Raw genomic sequence first — 24,081 nt, forward strand, 5'->3', positions numbered from 1 at the left:
TGTGTGTGTGTGTGTGTGTGTGTGTGTGTGTGTGTGTGTGTGTGTGTGTGAGCATAAAGCTGGAAAGATAGGTTGGGGCAAGGTTGTGTAGTATAATTATCAGATCTGTGCTTAAGGAGAATCACTATGTGTAGTATATAGCAATATGTAGGATGGATTGGAGTTTTGAGAGTACAATTAGGAAGTTTTTGCAATAATCTGGGTGAGAGGTGAGGATGAATTAAGGTGAGTAGAAAGAAGGTGTTGGATGGAAGAGATGCTGTAGAGGTAGAAATGGCAAGACTTGGCAACAATGGATATGAGGTGGTGCAAAGTGAAGAGTTAAAGATAATACTGAGGTTATGAACCTGAGAGATGGTGTTGTCTTTAAGAAAAATAAATTTGAAGGTTGAGGGCACAGGAGAATCAGTAGTTGTTATGGACATGTTGAATTTGAGATGTCTCCTGGAAATACAATTTGAAATGTCCAATAAGCTTGGAGAAAGACTGAGACTGGGTATATTAATCTGAGTCATTGGTATTGAGATGAAAATTAACTTTGAGTTTACTGAGAGAGTATAAAGGAAAAAAGGGCCTGGGACAGAATACTGTGAGCAACATGCATATTTATGGAGTATCTTGTGGATGATGAGTCAGCAAAGGTGACTGAGAGGAAAAGATCAGACACATAAGAGGCTAACCAGGAGAGTACAATCACAAACATCCCAAGGGGAGGGAGTCTCCAGGAGGAGAGGGTCACTGTCAAATGCAGCAGATACATCAAGAAGGACAAGGGCTGAGACCAGTTCCCAGAATGCAAAGGCTTAAGGAGATGAGGCAAATTGGGGGCAATAATTATAGATAAGCTTTCTTAAGGGAGTTTAGCTAAGAAAGGAGGAGAGATATAGGATGTCAGCTTGAGGGGATGATAAGGTCAAGTGGTTTCTTAAGGATAGTGGACACTTGAGTATGTTTGAAGGCAATAAAGAAAAAATAAGGAAAGGTTGAAAATTCTAGTATTGTAAGATGAATGGATTAGAATCTTGATGTAGGCAAAGAATAGGTTTAGGAGGGATGTGGCATAGGGAGGAGCAGAATGATAAGAGATTATGGTGAGATAGATATCAGAGTTTCTACTTAGGGAAGTGGTATACTTGTAGGTAATAGTGAAGTATAGTAAGTGACTATTCTTGTATGGCTGAGGTGGAATGAAGGAACAGGTCATAAGTTTAAGGAAGTTAAGGAATTAGATCAGAGGGTTTGAGGAACAGGGTAGGGAGTAGTTTTGATTCTTGACTTTTCTGATTAGAAAAAATGCAATAGTCACATAATTCTCTCAATGTATTTTATTTTTAATATTAAAAATATTTCATGCCCTCTGTTACAAAGGCTCTTCCCCCTCTTTATATAGTTAAATTTATATTAAACATCACTGAATAATATAGTTAAGAAATGATTTAGAAATGGAAAAAGGTAATTTGTTTCAAATAGTATACATATAGGAGACCCCAAATACTTTCAGACATTTATATACATGATAAAAGAGTTGTTTCCAAAAATATATTTTTGTTTTGGTATCACCAAGAAACTTTTGTATTAAATTATTTAAAGGCTTGATCAATCTAAGACCTAACTCCAGGGGTCCTCAGTAGAATATTTTAGATGTTTTAAAAATAAGATGACAGATATCCTCATAACAGAGTTCAATGTGACTCAAAGGAATAAAAATGGAGGTGCTTGTCAATACTGATGAGGTTAATTATAAAGCAGAAGTGCTGGGGGGAAAAGGAGATTAGAAAACTGAGGAAGAAATCTGCTATACATCATGACAAAACTAAATTCAGACAACATTTATTAAACACCTACTGTGTACAGAGTACTGTTCCAGGTACTAGGTGAGATACAAATTTTAGATAAGAAACGTTCATTTATTTCACTGGTGGAGTGTTAGCTCACAGCAATGAAACAACAGATTTGTGAAATTATCAAAGTATAGAAACAAGGAACAAAGAATGTCATCAGCAATAATAGGAAATAGCAGCTAGGTTAAAGTTGGAGATATTCACTAATGCTCAGAAAAAGCATTCAGGATTTTACTTTTATTAAATCTTCAATGCCAGATTCCAGCCACACTTTTAGTTTTAGTAAAATCCTTCTCCTCTGACTTGTTTCTTAAAAGAGGTATTTAAAACACTTGAGGGAAACAATGGATACATTCAGACTCCTTTACTAGATAATAAAGTAGAAACCCAGCTGTTATAATAAAAAGAGCACAGTGATTTAAACTGAAACACTACTTCCAAAGGAGAAATAGTATAAAATATACCAACAGGTGACACATTAGCAGAGGAGTAAAAGAGCAAGGAATGGTTTTTGGCTGCCTTGGGCTACATCTCCAGTTTTAAAGGCATGACTGGAAAAGCACCCCTCCTCTCCCCTCCCCAATAAAGACTTAAGTGTCTACAAACACATCCTACATCAAAAAGGAAGTAAAACCTGTCTGTTTAACTGATGCCCATTTTAGGTGTTTGGTTTTATATTGTACTCTTGATTCTAGAGACTATCTATGCTGTTGTTTTCTAGGGGTTTATTTTCAACATCTAATCAGAACAATATTTTTTATGAGGATGGACCAGATGCTACAGTTTAGTGCTACTGTATGACTCTACCACTCCCTACTTGCCCCATCCTGTGAAATTATGACAACTTGGTTTTTTTCTTTGTTGGGCAGGGTTCTGTCCTGTTTGGTAGCAGTACACTTACACAGTCTGTAGCTTCCTGAGCCTACAGTAGAAAAGATTTTGCAGGGCATTTTGGCTAGGAAACACTTAAAAATGAAATAATGGATGTAAAATATTCCAATCCTTCCTAATCCTCAGGTGTAGGAGCAAAACACCTAACAGAAAGAAAAAAAAATATTAGAATAAGAAGGTTCCTAGTTAGGATGGAAAAGTTTGTAGAAATTATTTTGTGTTGACAGTAAAGTACCAAATAGATGAATCATGAAGACCTATCAAAAATTACACTTTTGTCCTTAAGAGGAATGTCAATCAGCAGTGCTCTAATATATATGGATTGACAGACATCCTTATTCTCCTCCTCACCAAGAAGCTGTGAAGACTAAATACCAACAAGGAATCTTTGATTACATATTTAAACAAAAACTCCTAAGCTGGGACAGCAGATTTAGTCAATCTATCATTATTGCTGCATTTGCTGAATATTCAATCCTTTCTGGAAAGTCTTTTCCAAAAGTGGAAAAAAAATAAAAGATATTTCACTCAACTGGAAAAAAGCAACATTAGTTAGATTTAACACACTTAGTATTGAAATTTAATGTATTTAGCAAATACATTAAATTATTATAGTGTCACTTGGTTGCTAATGCCACAGATAAATCCAAGGTTGGGGGAGGGGAGAAGGGAAGAAAAAATTGAGCTTTCATGTTTATTTGGATTGGGGTGGTCTTAGGACTTTTCTACAACCCAATTTTGTTCTGGAAAGGCCATACTAATTATACTTGAACAATTAGTAACTATCATTGATTATATTATATGCAAAATTCCAACACATGGCTAATAATTTAAGTCTCCTAACTTATTTTACCTAATCGTGGAATTTGTACTGAACTGTTATATTAATATAAAAATTCACTTGAAAGTAAAATGCTTATTCTGTACACAAAGAATTAAAACCAAGATGAGAAAAAATGCTTTCTAAAACTAGGACTTTAGCTGAATTGGATGCAAAAAGTTTCTCTAATGTTCTTATAAAAAGAAAAACTACATACACCCTTGAAAAATGATACAATTAGAACTACATTTCAAAACTCAAGGTGTTTTTTTTTATCATTAATGAAGAGGCAGACTAAAATAGATGAAATGTCTGTGCTAAGATGATTTGGGTACGGAGAGTCTCTGGGCTTAAGAGCCCAAGACTAAGTCAGTGATAGATAAGAACAAAATCATTAAATGATCAGTTTTATTTCTATTGAGATAGGTGTGCACATCACCATGGAAATAAGACCAAATATCTCCACTGTACAAAGTAGATGAAAGTCCAGAAGAAATAGATGTCATACAAAACTGAAATACAACACTGTCATGTTTGTCACTAGAAGTTTTCAAGGTCACTAGAAAATGACTATTAGTTCCCAAGTCACTCCATTGATAGATAGGGAAAGAAGAAAAAAAACCCTAGAATACTTCAAGAGGTAGAAGAGGTGATTCCTTACTATGCCAACACACTTTACTGGGCAACATGATTTCCTGGCTGGATGTCACAAACTGTAAATACTACAATAATTTAGTTTTTTAGTGAACACAGCAACAAACCCAGGTTTCAACAAAATGCACTGAAATAAAAGCATACTGGTACAGTGTGCTAGTTATTTGCTGCTAGAAGCTTGGGTCAAGAGGGAAAGAAATTTTTGTGGTCTTCAACTAGTCTGTGATTCTTTGTCACTCATAATGCCACCATAGCTTTTTGATAGTAAATTCCTTAAAGAGTAAGTATAAGAAGGTGATCATGACCCTGGTCAAGGTAAGTGGGTTCTTCAGTACTTTAGCCAGTGAATTCCTTCCTCACAAATATACCAGTGACGTCAAAGGATATCAAAAAGATAGAGCCACAAAATGGATTTCCTGACACTTTAAAGTTGGTTATACATCATAATTTGCATAAAAAATAACATAAATAAAATAAAAATCAGAGTTAAAATCTGAAACAAGAAAAAAGTAATAACCTCATATTCTTAAGGCAAGACAATACAGGTCCTTTTAAGGAGGCACTTAAATCCATAGACGATAAAATCCCAGAGCTACTGTTAGGCATGTAAATATGGAACCTGTTAAAAAAAACAACAGGGAAAAACTATTAATTCTTTTAACTGCTACTTTAAGGAATGCTTAGGTACACATATATAACCTTTTCCTCTTCCCACAGAAAACTAGCAGTTCAATGATTTGCTATATTCCATGAAATGTTTGTTCATAAAAACTACAGCTGCTCAAATGTAGGCACAAAAATAACACTACTTGTAGCCTCCAAAGTATAAAGCAATGTATTTCTTTTAAAGAAAAAACCCTTGAGACACTAAATCCAGTGTGTAAAAATTAGTATAGCATAAGTTATAGCAGGCCTGCAGTAGAGAGAGAAAACATTTTATTTCTAATTGGTTAAACTTTAAGATAATTAAGGCTTTGTAAGAGATAAAAATCCTAAGTCACTGCTTTTCTTTGTGGATTTATTTCTAATAGCTAACAGAAAAACATCTTACCTGCTAAATATTTAATATTATCAAGCTTGTGTGATTCAAGCATGGTTTTCAGGCCAGCAACTTCAGTGTCTATCTTTCTGTCTGTCTGAGTAAGAGCCCGGAGTTGTTGTGCCTGCTTTAAAACAAAGAGATACATAACATTATACAACTACAGGTTATCAGGTCCCATTGAACTCATACATCTAATTTAAGAAGCTTCACCTAACTCTACTACACTGTAGGAGGCAGAATGTCATAATGGATAGTGCTGGACTTGGGAATGAGGATGACCTACATTCTAATACTTATCTCTAACACTGTATTTACAAAAACTCTGAGCCTCAGTTTTTCCACTTAAGAGAGATTATCTCCAGGGATGTTATAAGGTACAAATGAGAGAATACAGAAATAGTACTTTCAAAAACTTTTGAGAATCTCCTCAGCATACGTGTCTAGTTCTATCACATTTTTTAATATATTGTACTCTAATTGGTCTATGAACCCTTATTCCTTAATTAAACTATGGGTTTAATAAGGGTAAGGACCATTTCCTCAGCTTTAAAAAATACAATAGTGCCTACAGTAATGGCCATAGAAGAGACAACTCAGAATACTCTTAAAAATATTTTTTTTATTTTTATATATTTTATTTATAAAATAAATTTATTTTGTATTCTCAAATTTTCTAACATTACTTATATATAAACTTATATAAAAACAGCATAACTGGGGCAGCTAAGTGGCTCAGTGAATAGAGCACTGGTTCTGGAGTCAGGAGGACCTGAGTTCAAATATGGCCTCAGACACTTAACACAAAAACTAGCAATGTGACCTTGGGCAAGTTACTTAACCCCAAGTACCCTCCAAAAAGCAAAAAAAAAAAAAAGTATTAAAAAAAACAGCTTAACATATATGGCTGATCATTATGTGGTTTGGATACACAAGGATATATTGAAAGTCAAGCCTGATTACAAAGTTAACCCATAAAGGTTAGTCATGTTTGTCAAAGAAATACTGTATTTCTACTCAATTTACTCATTCACAATGAAATTGAATTTTTAAAAATGCTAGTGGGTAGTGATCAGTTTTATACTGCTACTCTTCTGATATAAAATAAAGAAAATTTGGATAAGCGGTTTTCTGTTAGGCATTAATGTACCACAATTCCTTCAAAAGGACCTAAAAAACCCCTTTTTTTTCAAAGGGGGCATTCAGCTTTAAAACTAAAATAATATCTATCATTTATACTGCACTTTAAGATTTGTAAAAGCACTTCAAATGTTATTTCATTTGATCTAACCACAACCCTGGGAAGTGTTATCACAGCACCTATGGTTAAGGAAATTGGCTCTGAAAGAGGTTAAGTGACCTGCTTAGGGCACACAGCTAATAAGTGTCTGAGACAGGGCTTGAACTCAGGTCTTCCTGAAGCCAAGTCCAGAGCTTTATTCATTACTGCATCTAGCAGTCAACACACAAATAAATTTGACTGTGCTCTAGTGGAGGGTTGAGGAGGTCAGGGTTGATTTCACTTGAATGAATAAGTTTATAAATCATAATCCTTTCTTTCCGGGTCATATTTTTAATATGATGAAAAAATCAGGATCTAGAAGTGGAGGGAGAGGGAAGCTGCCTTTGGGAAACAGAATAATCATCTTTCAGAAAATGAAAGTTCTCCCTGATGCTTAGTATCAATTATTATTGAACATTAGGGTCCAAATGGTTCAGGTGGAGTATAGTGATTATTCATTTATCATTTTGAATGTTATTAGGTCATATCATCTAGACATTAAAGAGAGGTCTCAGTAAGGACCAGTTGTATACGAAAATAAAAAAGGATAAGAAAACAACTAATAGGATTAAAAAGTGAAACAGATAAATAAGGTTCTTTGTATTGCCAAACTCCAACAATTACCCTCCCAAAACCCAAATAAGGAAGTCAGACAGGTAATAATTAGTGTCTGGCTTTCCAATAAAATTACAAGTCTAGCACCTATCCCTATCCAGTTTTCTATAACATAAAAGCAACTTCAGTCAGCCATTTTCCCCACCCATCTTCATGCAGGATTAGTAAATATCAGCTTACAAAACCCCATAAAAACAGATTCTATTTAACTGTATTTAAATATTTAACCTTAAAAAAAAGTTGTTTTATTGGTTCATTTTGAATCAATTCCTTGATTTATCAGTTATTTTGGAAGTGGAAAACTCTCTCTTTGACAAACTTACAACTAAGCAAAAACATCAATATTAACCACAGCCTACTGTTTCATTCTTCATTTCTAAGGACACATGGTTGTATGTCCAATAGGATTCACATATCTTTGGTTTTGAGTTATTTCAGCCACTAAAGTAATTTTCAAATTCTGAGGCTCTACAATCCTCATGAATTTCACTTTGGAATTCAATTCCACAAGATGCAATGGGAGACATCATGAAAAGGAAGAAAAGCAGGGAGAATCTCTTGATAATTCTTTTTGTAAACCAGTACAAAACATACCTAATGTTGGTGCTAGTTAAGAAGGGATTTTTGCTTCTTTAGGATATAATTCTGCCATCATGAACCTGAGAGTTCATAATTTTACCACAGACACGTTATCCATTAACTTATTAGTCAGAACAGGAGGCAAAGGTAAATTTAAGATATAACACAAGAATGCACTTCTTACCAATGTTAATACTTCTGATCTCATTTCAAGTAGTTTTCTTTCATTCAATGAATACTGAAAAGATAAAATTTAACTTGTGTTAGACTACAACTTCATTCCTGTTTATGTCTTGCTCTGGTATCATAATTAATATTGTGATAGAGTGCTGGGCTTGGAACCAGGATGACTTATCTCCCTGAATTCAAATCTGGTCTCAGACACTTACTAGCTGTGTGACCCTGGACAAGTCACTTAACCTGGTTTGCCTCAGTTTCTCATACGCAAAATGAACTGGAGAAGGAAATGGCAAACTACTCCAGTCTCTCTGTCAAGAAAACCCTAAGTGGAGTCACAAAGAGTCAGACACAATTGAAAACAACAACAAAGCATTCTAGAATCACCTCAGGGTATAGGAACAACGGTATTATTTTTGTCTAGAGATGCACTATTAACTGTAAATACTCTGGAATCTTTTTCTCCAACTCTTACTATTATATCTTCTTTAATTTCTCCTTTAAGGATTAAATTTTTGTGGAGAATGAAAAAGGTAGGGAAGGACAATCCAAGACACATCAGATACTGGCAAATCAGGTGACTGAGGCCTGAACAGAAACAAGGGGGAGAAAAATAGTTGTTGTTCCAAAGACAACACGTGTTGTCTTTGGAATCTTAGATAAGTAAGTTCACTACTAACCAATGTGAAGGCAATGGATTCCAGTGAAAAAGTCCTGGATTTGGAATCAGGGGACTTGGATTCAAATCCTTGCTTTGCCATTTATTAGCAATATGAGCAGAGCCAGGAATCTAACTCAAGTCTTCTAACTGCAAATTTATAGGCATGGGGATCTTTTCTCTCATTTTAAAAAATAAATGTTTATTGATAAAGTAAATAGTACATGTTAATTTATATGCCAAATCAAACAAATTTCATGGCTTATTAAATATACTTAACTCATATAATCACAGTGAGAGAAAAACAACAAGACTTTCTTCACCTATCAGGTGTTAATTGTAAAAAGAGCCACACTACAGAGTTATAGTTGATGCTACTTTGTACTGGGTGACAATACTTAGAATTAAGCTTATATTTTCCCTTTGGCCATAGTTTAGTACAGTTTTTTGGCATGCAGATTACATTTAACCATATCACTCAAGTGACTGGAATTCTTGAAACGAGGATACAGAAAAGATAATTTGTAGTTTTGGTAATGAGGAAATAATTTAGTTAACTATTTTTTTTCAAACATATGAAATGCCCAACATTAAAAAAAATTCCATTATATTTTCTATCTGTAAAGAATAACAATAAGAATTAGGTTATTGATGAGGAGGAGGCCCCAAACTAAAAGGAATCTTAGAAGTAGATAGCAGCCAAGTATGATGAATGGATAATGGTCACTCATCTTTTAAGCCATAGGTTCAGTGCAAGGAAGCTCACAACCAGAAGGCAACTATTTCCTACCATTTGTTTACTGCTCTAACCTTAACCATCTAAATATTAAGAAGTCTCCTTTCCACAAAAATACACCACATTGCTTCACTTATTATTCCAAAAGGAAGGGGATAATCAGGTGAAGATTAAATGATAAAAGCAACTAAATCTGTTTGTATTAGGCATCTAACTAATACCTTCATGGAAACACACAACTACAATGATGGCTTCAGCTGAAAAATAACAAGGGCAGACTTTCAAGTAGGGAAAAAAAAATAAATCTATACATTTTACTGGTTTTTGTCCATGTTTTCAGGACCTCCCACAACTGCAAGTGCTCTCTAGATCAGGCTGGATCAAAGAATAAGCTGTCTGCAGTAAATATAGTTTTTTACTTACAAAATCATAAAAACCAAAAGGTATAAGAAGTTATGTTTTCCTTTAGAAAATGGTCCTATGCTAATGGCCACTTTGAACACAGTAGGAATTTGACTCCCATTCATAGTAGTGACTGTCCTTTGGTTTCAAAGATGCATAGCTTCAATATGTATGAGAAAATTGAGAAGATAAAAAAACAAGAGCTAATAATTATTCTTCAGCTTTGTGCGTATGAAGTCTTATGCTAATAAAAGACAATTTAGAAGAATACATTCTTTAGCAAGAAAGACAATGAGAAATGAGCTATACAGAATTCCCCAGACTTCTACTTAGATCACTAAACTATTTTACTATGAAAAATATTTAGCTGTTATTAAGTTTAACAAGTTTGAGGCCAAAGAATATGACTCTGAAAGCAAACATAAAAAAAGAGTGCTAGTTCACAATTTTAATCTTTTTTACTCCAGTCTAGTTATCAGTATTATTCAATTTTTTTCTGAAACAGATTCTGAAGATACTTAATCTTATTCAACGTAATACTGGGATTAAGTGTAATCCTCATATGAAAGTCTAGGTGATAAAACTAAGAGTTTACAAGTATGCTCCCAATTCAAGTATTATCCAAGCTCATTTGACTAAGCTTTAAATTTTCATTCTGATAACATATGCCAAATTAAGTGAGAGAAAAGTTCCTGAAGGTAGAATAAGAACCAATCTGAGAGATACTTTGAAATTTAGGGACAAGGGGAGTTGAGGAAAGTTTAAAAATGTCAAAAATCAAATAAAAGGTTTTGCCTGTGTTTAGCCCTCCAGAGAGTTACTTGTGCAAATTCAGGTTTCACCTAGAATTTTATCTTAAAATGAAACTAAATTTCAAAGAACATACCAATTCTTTTACTCTGCTCTTTTCTATATTGAAATCCAATTTATTATCTGCCCGGACTTTATGTATTTCATCCTGGAAGGCAAGTGAGAGAAAAGAGGTGGAGAAAAAACCAAATAAAAGAAAACATCAAAGAAAGGATGGAATCAAAAGATGGATATTACTTAATTCTACTTAACTAGAATATTACTTAATTCTTATATCTATGAAGACAAACTCCTTTGTTCTTTTACATAGAAATACTCACTATTAGAAGTCAAACATTAAGTATTTTTTAAAAATATATAAAAGAATATATTGCTTAAGAGAATATATCCTCTCTCTGAGTGTTCTGTATATAATAATTTGAGTTACTGCTGGAGATAGATCAAAGTATATTATGAAAAATAACTTTTTTATTTCTTTTGTAAAAGTAAAGAAAAAATAAAAACATACCTATTACCAAATAGACAAAAGTAATATTATGTAATAGTCCTACTGAAAGGCAGATAACATGAAACCTTCTTGAGCCATTTAATATTCTAAGGACTTCTTTTTCTTTTCTTTTTTTTTTTTAAGCAATTGGTGTTAAGTAACTTGCTCAATGTTACATGGCCAGTTATTTCTGGGTGTGGTGCTAAGTATCTGAGCCCGGATTCTATCCCAGGTCTCCTGACTCTGGGGCCGGTGCTCTTACTCACTGTACCAGCTGGACGCCCCAGGACTTATTTTTCATATGACATTGTAGATGTGATAATCTCAAGTCCTAAAAATAAACTTTAGTGGATTGAGAGTTAGCTCTATATTTAGGAAAACGTGGGTTCAAGTCCAACCTTCGACTTTGCATGCATACACACGAGCACCCGCGTGCACACACACACACACACACACACACACACACACACACACACACATACACACACTCCACATGGGGGCCAAGAAGAGAAGTTCAGAGAAGAATGGAGCCAGGAGAGGAGTAAGCATGGCTGAACTGGGCATTTCACTAAAGGAGAGGGCTGAAAGGAGAGAGGCATTTTCCAAAGTGAGAAGGCTGCTAGTGTAAAAGTGGAGAAGTCTGGAGAGAGAAATGACAGTGCCTCTGCCCCTTCTGCCCTCTCCTTTAGTTGGCTCCCATGTGGATACCACACCATTTAATAAGAATTCTCTCCTCCCACTCCTATTTATGTAGTATTTTTTCCCATTAGAATATAAGCTTCTTTAGGGCAGGGTCTATCTTTCTTTTTTCCTTGTATTTGTACTTTCAGCACTTATTAGTACAATGCCTTACACATGGTAAGCTCTTAACTGATGCTCTATGTATCTGTCTCAGAGGGAAGGCATTAGCTATGTGGGGGAACAGGAGAAATTTCAGGTGGTATAGGAACCAGAAGGAACTTCCTGCAGAATTCAGATTTTAAGCTGAGTCTTGAAGGAAACCAAGGAAGCTAGGAGGCAGAAGTGAGGGGGGAACATGCCAGCTGTAACTGTAGGATATGGAGAAAAGCAAGGAAGCTGGTCTGGCTGTATCACAGAATGCAAAGTGAAGTATAAGACAACTGGAGAGGTAGGAAGGAGCCAGGTTGTAAAGAGTTTTGGATACCTAATATATTTGGTCCTAGAGGAAATAGGGAGCCACTGAATTATTGAGCAGGGAGGGTAAGATGGTCAGACCTATATTTTAGGAAAATTCATTTTGGCAGCTGAGCCAAGAGTGGACTGGAGTGAGGAGACCTGAAGTAGGGAGACCAAGCAACAGTCCAGGTGTGAAGTGACAAGGGACTGCACTATGGTGGCATCAGTGTGAGTGGAGATAAGGGAACTTACATGGGAAATGTCTGAGAGTAGAAATGTCAAGACTTAACAATAGATTAAATATGTGGGGGAGTGAGGATATCCTGGAAGTTGCAAGCCTGTTTACTGAGAGAATGATGGTGCCTTTAAAAGTAACAGGAAAATTGGCAAGAGAGGAATAACTGAGGGAAGGACAATGAGTTCAGTTTTGGAAATGCTGAATTTGAGATGTCTATTGGACATCTGGTTCAAGATGTCCAAAAGGCAATTGGTGATGTGAGACTGGTGCTTAGGAGAGAGATTAGGAATGGATACATAGATCTGGGAATTATTTGTGTATAGAAGATAATTGAATCCAGGGGAGCAGATGAGATCAACAACTAAGCTATTATGGAGGAAGAAGAAAAGAGGCCAGAGGTTTGGGCAACACTCAAGTCCCCTGATTCCAAATCCCAGTGTTTTAGTTATGTTGAGGTATAGTGATTCTCTAACATAAAAGGTCATCTCTTTGAAGTCATCATGCTTTATAAGAAATTTTCAAATATTAGTAAAAATATAAAATCTTGATGAAGAAAAAGCTGAGACTATCCACTGGTGGTTCCCAATTCCTACTGCTGAAGTCAGTTTTAAACAAACTAAACAACAGAAGGGCCAGGCAAATCAACTGTTGCAAAAACTTAGAAATAAAAAAAAAATTGCCCCACTATTTTTATTTTCTTTACTTCATGGGTTAAAAAAAATTGTGGCGGCTAGGTGTTGCAGTGAGTAGAGTGTTGGCCCCAGAGTCAGGAGGACCTGAGTTCGGATAGGGCCCCAGACACTTAACACAAAAAAAAACTAACCATGTGACCTTAGGCAAGTTACTCAACCCCAACTGCCCTTCACAAAGCAAAAAAAAAAAAATTGTACTGTATGGATTGATGCAGCTTGGTTCTTTGAGGTATTCTTAAATTCTAGCCCATCTAGTGTAATAACAAGTACTTTTAAAACTACCTTCATTAACGACTCTTTATTATTACTCATAAAAAATATCTTACCATCATTCGCTGTTTTAACTGGTGGAGTTTAAGTACTAATTTCTAAAAACATCAAAAAAGAAACAAGTCAAATATAATAATAAATTCAAGTTTTAAGAGAAAAGAAAATAAGCTAAAATTCAGTTTCTTTCTCCTGGACCAGGATCCTTTCTTTCTTTTTCCTCCAATTTTATGAATTTCAGGTTTGTTCAGGACAACTCCCTTGTGTCAACATTCCCCTCAATCTAATGTATTAACATTCACACTACTACATTAATTACTCAATGTTTCTTGAAGATGATGTATACTAATAAATATTAAGCGAAAAAATTTTTAGCAATTTTTTGTGGGAATTTGCCTCTAAAGCTGAGCCTTCTTTTTCAGTATCTCATTCAAATTTTTTCCAACTACTCTAGCCAATTATAGCTTTCAAAGATGCTTTTTCAATAATTTTAAGTTCCAACATTTGGCTAAAAGAAGAGGATTATCTTTGAGGCTGAGACCAAAGGAAATAGATTTTTTTTAGATTTTTTTTTGAAGAGGACTAAGAGTATACATATGAGTTAATAAGCTACAATACATGTAACATTTTCAGTTAAATGGCAAGTTATGAACTAGCAATTATCATATAGGCCTAGAATCAGGGAAGTCATCTGAGTTCAAATCCAGCCTCAGATACCTACTAGCTGTGTGACCCTGGGCAAGTCACCTATTTGCTTCAGTTTCCTTAGTTGTAAAATGAGCTAGAGAAGGAAATGGCAAACCACTTCAGTATCTTTGCCAAGAAAACCCCAAATGGGGTTACAAAGAGTCAGATATGACTGAACAACAAATAACTATCATAGAACTTGGACTTTAAACCCTCTAGAGCAGGGCTTCTGAACCTGGTGAACTTTAAAAAAAATTGATAACTGTATTTCTTTCTCTTTTTTTTTTTTGAGAGGGGGAAGGCAAGGCAATTGGGGTTCAGTGACTTGCTCAGGGTCACACAGCTAGTTAAGTGCCAAGTGACTGAGGTCAGATTTGAACTCAAGTCCTCCTGAATTCAGGGCCAGGGCTTTATTCACTGTACCACCTAGCTTTCTCCAGATAACTTTATTTCAATAGAACTGGTTTTGTTTGTAATCTTATGTATTTTATGCACTGTAAAACATTATTCTGAAGTGTTCATAGGCTTCAATAGATTGCTTAAGGGGTCCATTACATAAAAAAGATTAGGAACCCCTGCTTTAGAGTATTATGAGATTTGTGTTTTCACTGCAGAAGGAATTTTAAAACTTACATAAACAATTCCATTTGACAGCACTGCTTTGCCATAAAAGATTTTATAAGCAGGAAGAGTTCTATAGGTTTACCTCATTTTCTGTTCTGAGGGTAGAAAATTCACTCTTTTCTAAAATGATCATATCCTTTTTGACGCCAGCAATCTGAGACATTATCTGCTGTACAGTGATCTCCTAGGAAAAGAAAAGCCCATACACAATCGACATATATTACCTAGAACGTTCAGCCTATTCTCTCTTTGGAGTTGTGATCAAACATAGACACTTTTTACCCATCTCTAGGGGGCCTGAATGTAACATGACAACCGTTACTCACCATCAAGGGGATAATTAAAATTGTGAAATTTAAAATTATATCTAGTTAATGCTTTTAAAAACAAATAGTTGATTTTTAGTCACTTCTAAATTTACTAAAACAGGAACAATAATCTTTTTGATGCCTAGTTTAAAGACTATGTCTACACTAAGAAATGTTATCAAACATATGTAAAATGTTTTTCAAATCTTAAAAGTGTCATATACATGCTTAGCTATTAAGTACTGTTAGGAAAGCTTTAGAAAAAAATTATCTATTTTGCCTCCTTGCTCCCCAAACACCACCACACCAAAGTGACTATGGAAAAAAGTTATTTTTTGTTTTCAATAGCTGAATATTCATGGCATTGGACCTCTTTATCTCTGAGAACTTTGGAGATGAATGCTCGACACTTTTCATTTGAACAAAGGTACTCAATGAATGTTAGGTTCAAAACACAATGTAGGTGGGGCGGCCAGGTAGCACAGAGAGTAAGAGCACCAGCTCCAGTGTTGGGATGACCTGGGGATCAAATTGGGCTCAGATACTTAGCACCACACCCAGAAATAACTGGCCGTGTAACCTTGAGCAAGTTACTTAACCCTGATTGCTTTAAAAAAAAAAAACAACACAATGTAGGATACTGATATACATATGCATATACTAATTTACTTATTTTAAAATGCATAAAATACCCACAAACCTAGATTTCCTCTCAGCTAACTGTAATAGTAATGGAATTTGAAGATCCCCTTGTATTTGCAATCAAACAGGTACTTAGCACTTATTTCCAAGTTCATGATTATGAGTCCCACAGTGGGAGAAACTTCCTGTTGTGATGGGAAGGGGTGGAACAGGGAGGAGCTAATACCATACATAAGGAAAAGCCTAAGCTTAGAGAGGCCAGAACTGCTTGGAGCAAGCTTCTGGAGGCTGGGCTGAGAGAGAAGAGAACTGAGAACTGAACTGAAAACTGAGAAGAGAAATGAGAACTAAGGACTGAACTGAGAATTGAGAAGAAATGAGAAGAGAGGAGAACTGGGAGGAGGCATGGCTGTTGTGTTGGTACTTTGTCTGTTTTGATATTACTTTGTCAGATTTGTCTGTTGTTAGAGAATGGTGCTGTTGTTATAGAAGCCCGGGGACCTTGCTGCTAGTTCAGAAGCCCTGAAAGAGGATTTTCTTGTTGTATGTTTACAGAAATCCTGGAGGAGGGTCTTGCTGACGGTTTCAGAGGCCTGAGACTATACTGATGATTTGTGTTGAGTTCTCAGACTTTGTTAGTGGGTCTGAATTGATTTCAGAGGAAGAAAGTGAATTGATGAGGATGCTGGCAATGTGTGTGAATGATATGGTAGCTCTGTCTTCCCAGGAACAGAAACTGTGAAGGACTTGAGGTGGACCAGACATGGTGAACTTCAGTGTGGAATGGGGACTGGACGAGGAACTGCACAAGAAACTGGACAAAGAACTGAGGGCTGTCTGCCTTTGAACTTTGGTGACATGGGATAGATTTGGGCAGGAGCTGGGATCATGGAAGAGGAACCATGAAAGCTGAGAGCCTGCCTCAAGTCAAGATGAAAAGACCTCTCCTTGGGTATTTAATGCAAACTGAGAAGATCATGATTTACTAGGGGTGGAAGACTTTGATATTTGTACTTTGTGTCAATTAAGGAGGCTTGCCTCCTTAAGGATGATTGAGTTAAGGACTTACTAGTTAAGGATGACTGGAAACTAATCTCTAATTAGGAAGAAAGAAGACTTTTTGACTGAAGAGATTAAGACAATGTGACCTAGGGATGGAAAACTTTTGACCTCTGTACTTTGTATTAACTAGGGAGGCTTGCCTCCTTAAGAATGATTGAGTTACTAAATGAATGTACTTTTTAAAAAACTATATGACCACTTTGGTGAAAACTATGTGACCACTTTAGTGATAAGTTGTTAAGCCATAACATTGTAAATGCTGTATTTTAATTTCTGTGAATATTTTGCCTTAATTTGTTACTGAATAGAGTTCACTATACTGCGTAATCAGAACCCTGAAAGCTGCTTGTGCTTGGCTTTACACTAACCTGATGCACCTTGGTGACCATATCCTGGTTGACAAGCTCCATGTTGCTGTTCATGATCTTCACTAATGCAGAGACAATGATTTCTGCTTGTTGAGTGGTAAACCCTAAATAAATAAAACAACTACATTCAGGAAAATTCTGTGCCTTGGATAAAATCTTCAAAGAAATATGTAATTAAAAGACTATAAAAAGGAGATACTTTACAGCAAAGGCTTAATTTTTTTGTAGTAGCAAAACCAATATGTGGCTGTGCCAATAGTCACAAGAAAACATTTCTGTGGGTATAAGAAATATATAGGCAACATAGCAGAATGGAAAGAATGAATAGGCTTTTATGAAACACTTATGTGCCAGGCACTGAGGGGGATACAAAGACAAAATAAACAACATCAAAAGAGTCTCTGTCCTCAAAGATAATATATCTAAAGTGGAAAAGGGCATCTGAAAAGATATAGTCTAAAAATCTCATTTTGAAGATAAGGAAACTAAGGACTCAGAAGGTTAAGAGACTTGCCCTAAGTTACACAGGTAGCAAGAATAAGAGGTGGAATTTGAATCCTAGCACCAATGTTTTTTACTGTATTATGAAGAGCTTATATTGTATCTGGGGAAATAGCATGTACCCATTAAAGTAAATAGAAGACATAGGTGGGCAGGAGGCAGATTGTGATGTGTTTTAAATGCCAGGAATTTGTATTTTATCCTAGAAGTAATAAACAGGGAGCCACTAGTTTTGTTTTGTTTTTTGCTTTTTGGAGGGCAACTGGAGTTAAGTGACTTGCCCAAGGTCACACGACTAGTACATGTTAAGTGTCTGAGGCCATATTTGAACTCAGGTCCTCCTGACTCCAGGGCCGGTACTCCGCCCCCACTAGAGCTTTTTGAGCAAGACAGTGACATGGTCAGACCTGTGGTTTAGGAATCAAGTTACCAGCTATGTGGAGAAAGGATTGGTTAGGGAGACTTGAGGAAGAGTGCCAAATTAGTACGTTATTCAATAAATCAACAATTAAGTGCCTACTATGTGTCAGGCATTATGCTATGTGCTGTAGATAAACTATTTATAAGCAGCTTACATTCCAATGGGGGAAATAATAAATATATATGTAAATAGATCCAGAATATAAAGCCAATAAAATAAATACAAAGTAGTTAATTAGAAGGTAGGAGTGAGGGTACCAGCAGTTAGGGAGATCATGAAAAGTTTCATGAAGAAGATGGTGCTTGAACTGTCTCCTAAAGAAGGAGAGGGTTCTATGAAGCAGAGATGAAGAGCAAGTGCATTCTACGAATCGGGGCAGCCAATGCAAAGGCAAGGAGATGAGAGATGGAGTGCTGGATCACAGAATGTAGGATGTATATCGATGTATACATGTATACCAAGTACATAGTGTATACCAAAGGATGTATATAGGTTGGGGTCAGGTTCCAAAGAGCTTTAAAAGCTAAACAGAGAAGTTGAATTTACTGAGTAGAGGAGAGAAATAATCAGACAGGAACTTGAGTAGAATGGAAGATGGATAAAAGTGGGGGGAGACTTGAGGTAAAAAGAACAGTTAGGAATGATGATAAAGACCTAAACTAAAGAGGTGGCACTACAAATAGCAAAAGGGTCAGATACGAGAGATTATCAACCTCAGGGACTGGAAGAGTAGTAGTACCTTCAACAGAAATAGGAAAGTTTGGAAGAGAACTAGGTTTTGAGGGAAAGAGAATGAATTCTGCTTTGGACATACTGAATTTGAGCTGTTTTCAAACCCAGTTTGAAATATCCATTAAGCAAATGGCGAGGCAGAGCTAAAGCTGAGGCAGAGACTGGGGAAATCTATTCTATCATTTCATTAATCCTTTTGCCTCACCTCTCCTAAATTTCTTTGCCCTCATCAATATCTCCAATTTTTTTCATTCCTTTATCCCTGCTCTAACTTGACTTATATCCAATCATGATCTTATAGTTAGTCATTTCAACTCTACATTTTCCTCTACTTTTGAATAGACAATAAGTGCCTTGCTAACAGGAATTGTTTCATTCACTATATTTGTATTTTCGGTACCTGATACATAGTAAGCACTTGGCAAATACTTACTGATTGATTATAGAGTTAACAGGGTAGTGACTGGAAGTATAGGAGACATGAAATGATAGGAAGTTATTGCCAAACACAGGAATGCCAATTTTTGATTAAGTAAGTTGAACACTTAGGAGAAAAGGTAAGATCCAAGTCACTGTAATAATTCAAGGAAGAGGAATGGTAGTTATGTGGGTAGAGAAGATGGATGGGAGCAGAAAATGTTTTTTTTGTTTTGTTCTGTCCTTAATTCTGTAGCTTTGGCCACCTCTCTGAAAAATATGAGGCATGGGAGCTGTTTGACCAGTCAAACTTAGATTTGACTTAAAAGGTGCTTTCTTCATTTTCTCATCTCTTTTTAGGCATGCTTGAAGGGCAGTTTTCTACATATATATATATATATATATATATATACAACTGGTTAAATAACAACACAATGAAATAAAATCAAAGCTGCATTAATTTTGATAAAGATGTGTCCATTTTAAACTTGTTCATTTATTTTCTAGAAAATTATGTTTACTTCCTTTTATTTTTTTAAAAGCACTGTTATATAAGCAACTGCATACATACATACATACATACATACATATACACACATATATAATATGTTATTTTGTATAATTCCCACTATAAGCAATTCTTTTGTTGGCCAACAACATTTTAAATGCAAACTTTTTTTTTTGCCTTTTGGAGGGCAGTTGGGGTTAAGTAACTTGCCCAAGGTTACATGGCTAGTTTTTTTGTGTGGGTGTTAAGTGTCTGAGGCCAGAACCGAACTCGGGTCCTCCTGACTCCAAGGCTGGTGCTTTCCTCACTGCGCCACCTAGCCGCCCCTAAATGCAAACTTTTAAGAGCAAATATGGGCTATAATAAAACCACTGCCCAAACTGCCCTAAGGACAGTATTGCCATGGGAACTTTGAATTTTTCTGATGTTAATATAACTACCAATCATATCAGAGTTAGCAAGGTTATAAGGCTCCTATTTTCTTTGTTGCCATGTTCCTGCACAGGTAGGGGTTACAGGGAACTCTTCGAAGTTGATGTGCTGAAAGGACTTAAGGTAAAACTTTCTTGAATTGATTATTAATATTTCTCCCTAATTCCCTGTTGTACTTTATATTTTGTTAGAATTCAGATTTAAGAATTACAGAGTAACAACAGAACAAATTTAATAGCTTAGGTGAGAAAGTAAATGAAATTCTGTTATAATGCTTTTTTTCTGAGCAATCAATATCCAAAAGAATTACCCTTTTCTTCCAGAAGAAGCACCACAGCATGGGTATCAAAGAAGAGCTTCTTACTCCCTGAAGAGGTGAAAACAGGTAACTTGTTTTCTTTTTGTTGTGAACTAGCAGAAATGCTCAGATCTAGGAAGGAAAGAAAAACACAAGGCCAAAAAAGAGAACACATTTAATATCAAGCAGAGGCAATATAATAATGTGAAATGCAGCATTCATAAAAATGCATTACCTTAGATACTATCAAATAGCTTATATGCTTTTAAAAATACCTTTAACACACAGATGATCCATTCAGTAAATTAAATTAAATTAATCTCAACTCTTAAGTTTAAAGGTCCTAGAATCTTCAGCCACAGAAATCACCCAAGTGGAAAAAAATACCTCAGAAACTCACTTTATTCCCTAAATGCTGCAAAAGAAAACTCAGAATCTATCAGAGATGTCATTTCTGGGAATTTTTGCACAAATGAGAAGTTAGAACAGATAACCTCTAATGTTCGTTTCAAATTATAAGATTTTATGATTCTATGAAAATGGAAATAATATGAAAGATACAATGATACTCTCCTCCTTCTACCTAAATTCCTTGAAATCTAACACTAAGTTGGTACTTCATCATTTTACTTTACTCTCATGCCTAGACTTGGGTCTAGACTCCAATGAAAACTTTATTACACAAATCAGATTCTCCCCAGGGAGTCTCAGCGGGGCACCAACAAGCACAGATACATAATCAAAGTATAATACTACTAAGTCCAAATACTTCGGGCTCAGAATTGCTTGGTGACCTTGGGACCAGTAACTACTGACCCATGCACAAACAGGACGAACAAACATCACTCATAATCTCTCAAGACAGCAGTACAGCTGACCTTTGGCAGATCTAACCAGAAGCAGTTTAGTAGGTTTAGGGCTATTTAAACTTCTGCATCTTAACACGTCAATGCCAGCACTCAAAAATTTCAAGTTAATTGGAAAAAAAACTCTTTTCGTTTTCCTCCTCGAAATCTGAAAGCCACCTCCCTTCCCAATCCTCTCTTTAGAAAGAAAAGGGCAAAAGCTCATTTCATCTCTATGTGAAAAAATAAAGGAACAGAAAACCAGAGATGTCAGTGCAAAGTGCCTTTCTGAAATCAGCCCAAGTTCAGGCTCAAGTTCATCTCCAGGCCCCGCCCCATCACACACTAAAACCACACCCACCCTGGGTGTCTCGGCGGTGGGACCGGACTACCCAGGCCAGCGCAGCTTTTCCTGGCTGAGGCCAGAGCCCTTGGCTCTCTCTTTTTCTCCTCTGGGAAGAGCGATGAACTCGGCTGACCCCGTCCTCCTTCTCCTCCTCCTCCTTCCCCGAGGCTTCCGACTGCGCTGCCGCATCCGCGTGCGTCCCGGGGCCGCGGCTCCGAGCCTCCCCACTCCGCCGCCCCCCTCTCCCTTACCCCTCACCTCTCCTCGCAGGAGCCAGCACCGAGACACTGCACAGGTGACGGGGATCGGCGACGCTGGGGACGAGGCACGACTTGCACCACCGCAGCCGGCCGCCACAGCCCAGCCCCGGGTCCGAGGAGGACGGCCCCGGAGCTGTGGGCGCCGGAGCGCGCGTGCCAGGGTCCTCCGCCGGGCTCCGGCTCCCGGAAGTCTCGCGAGGCCGCCGGTGCGAGCGCTCCCAGTCTCCAAGGTGACGGCGCGGGGTCACCGCCGCCGCGAGCCGCGGGGAGGGCAAGAGGAAGAGGAGTAGCAGCGGGGAGGCGCGCGACAGGCCGCGGAGGCCTACCGAGGAGCTAGGGGGCAGCCCTCGGAAACCCGCCGAGGAGACGGACAACCCACGGAGGCTCCGGAAACAGCCGCCGCCATAGGTCCCCCACCGCCTCCTGGGCAGCAGCAGCAGCAGCAACTGCCGCCGCCGCCGGGCCTGCGGGGGCCCGTTCGGCCCGACCCCGGTGACGGCTCCCTCGGCCATCGCGGACGCGCTCGCTCACTAGTCTCAGTACACGGTCATCCCTCGCCCGCCGCCGCCCGCCGCCGGCCCAGTCCCACTAGCCTTGCGGAGCTGGGAGTCGGGTAGAAGTAGGAGAGACAGCAACTGTCAGGCGCCGGACGAGGTCCCGCCCTTTCCTGCGGGGGCGGGGCCAAGGCTCGGGCTCTGGGCGTGCTCCGCAGTTTGAGGAGGGGGTGTGGCCTGCGCGGGAGGGGGGGGCGGAGAGTGGGTGGGGCGTCACTCCCTCCCGCCCCTGGTCCCAGTTCCTCTTCCCCCGGAGCCAGGGAGGCCGAAGTTTCCAGGGCTCCTTCTCGGTCCCCAGCATCCGAAGACAGGTGGGGGAGTTGAGTCACCCGATCTCTAAACAATGGCAGAGAAGGATAATTGGCTGTTGCTGTCAGCAAGGCGGCCTTCATAGGAAACGACAACCATGCTGCCGAGGATCGTGAAAAGTTCAACTGACCAATGGGATGATTTGTCTTGCTCTGAGAATTCTTATTTGTTGCTGGGGAGAGATTCTTTTTGGGGATGTATAGTTAATAATAGAAAAGAGAGAGAATGAATTGTCCGTCAAAAAAAAAACATTAAAAATACACAAGAAAACAAAGTTCAGAAAGAGACATAAACTAGGCACCTTTGTTACTGATTTGCTAAACTATGTTTAAAAAAGCCAGACTAGGTAGCAAGTTCATGGTTTCACATACAGTCCTTATTTTTGTGCTTTTTATATAGAACTGTTTTGAGTTTGATGATGAAGTTTTCTTAAAGTCCATAGACAGCTCTGCAGTTACCCCTTTCTCTAGTTTCTTCTTTCATTTTCAGCACAAAAATCCTATAACACATTGACTGCAGATATTGAGCTATATGACCTCTTAGGTTCCTTCCAGCTCTAAATCTGATCCACTGATCCTAATTAGTTGATTTCTAGAAATAAACCAAGGGTGGGATGCATATCCCCAAGTTTGAGGATGGCATCGAGTATGCTATAACTTTTGTTCTTGGGCTTAAAGCAGCATAGCAATGAAAATGTGACAACTTGGAGCATAGCAAACCAATTGGAAGCCCAATTAAGAAGGGTACCTGAAATCAACCTCTAGTGTTTATTAGAGATTATTGGGGCTATATGTTTATCAACATTCCCAATTTAGGGACAAAAACAGTCATATCTAGTGCCACATAGCAGGGAATTGCAACTATGGTGTTTTCAGTTTGTGTTGGAAGTGAATATGACCCCTCAAGATGCTGGGTCTCTGGATCTCATTGCCTCTGAAAAGTTTCAATCTCCTTGTAGTCAGAAAAGGGCCACATTAAAGGTATGGTAAAATCATGAGAACATACAAAAGTCTACTACATAGACAGGTAAGGCTTGACAAAGAGTACAGGAGTTTAGGGGTTCTGGGTATTTTCCTCAAATACATGGAATTTCCTTTCCATTTATGACTTAAATAAGGACAAACTAGGCTAAAATATAAATTCTGTCAGTACAAACCCACCAGCTGAACAGCACAGTCTTCACTATTACCACCCCCCCAAAAAAAATTTAGGAGTGGGTAGAGATACTGTACTATATGGGTCCTTTTGACATTTGCCAGAATTGCCAAATATCTTGTCCAAGCCTGGGTCTGGCTTAAAGATTTAACTTTATTGTATTTTTTTAAGCAATTGGGGTTAAGCAACTTGCTCAAGGTTACATGGCCAGTTATTTCTGGGTGTGGTGCTAAGTATCTGAGCCCGGAATTGATTCTCCAGGTCATCCCCACACTGGTGCCAGTGCT

The 24,081-nt window shown here is 37.6% G+C and overlaps 1 protein-coding gene across 4 annotated transcripts; it reads right to left on the reverse strand.

Annotated features, from left to right (window-relative positions):
• Nucleotides 1-1,312: 1,312 nt before the first annotated feature.
• On the reverse strand, nt 1,313-22,489 carry MCUR1 (mitochondrial calcium uniporter regulator 1). 4 transcript variants are annotated; one of them, XM_069092434.1, is made up of 10 exons: nt 21,775-22,477; nt 20,338-20,457; nt 17,017-17,120; nt 14,719-14,820; nt 13,385-13,426; nt 10,581-10,652; nt 7,906-7,959; nt 5,258-5,372; nt 4,724-4,825; nt 1,313-2,875 (listed from the first exon to the last, which is right to left on the reverse strand). In XM_069092434.1, exons 1-9 carry the CDS (start codon nt 22,286-22,288, stop codon nt 4,770-4,772), a joined length of 1,179 nt encoding a protein of 392 aa, XP_068948535.1. In that variant the 5' UTR covers nt 22,289-22,477; the 3' UTR covers nt 1,313-2,875; nt 4,724-4,769. The 4 variants fall into 4 exon arrangements, with proteins under 4 accessions (XP_068948535.1, XP_068948534.1, XP_068948536.1 ...); XM_069092433.1 differs by having other exon boundaries at nt 1,313-4,825; nt 21,775-22,475; XM_069092435.1 differs by lacking the exons at nt 13,385-13,426; nt 14,719-14,820 and having other exon boundaries at nt 1,313-4,825; nt 21,775-22,484.
• Nucleotides 22,490-24,081: the final 1,592 nt, after the last annotated feature.

This window comes from Petaurus breviceps, unplaced genomic scaffold (genome assembly GCF_028583685.1).
Source record: "Petaurus breviceps papuanus isolate PSGF00001 unplaced genomic scaffold, PetGlider_PUasm1.0 190, whole genome shotgun sequence".
NCBI classification, from domain to species: domain Eukaryota; kingdom Metazoa; phylum Chordata; class Mammalia; order Diprotodontia; family Petauridae; genus Petaurus; species Petaurus breviceps.

Coding starts and splice junctions, on each gene's coding strand:
- MCUR1 (XM_069092434.1), bottom strand. CDS start 22,288: ATGGCCGAGGGAGCCGTCACCGGGGTCGGGCCGAACGGGCCCCCGCAG. Junction 17,121..20,337: donor GCTTCTTCTGGAAGAAAAGG/GTAATTCTTTTG, acceptor TTATTTATTTAG/GGTTTACCACTCAACAAGCA. Junction 13,427..14,718: donor CCCTCAGAACAGAAAATGAG/GTAAACCTATAG, acceptor TGATGTTTTTAG/AAATTAGTACTTAAACTCCA.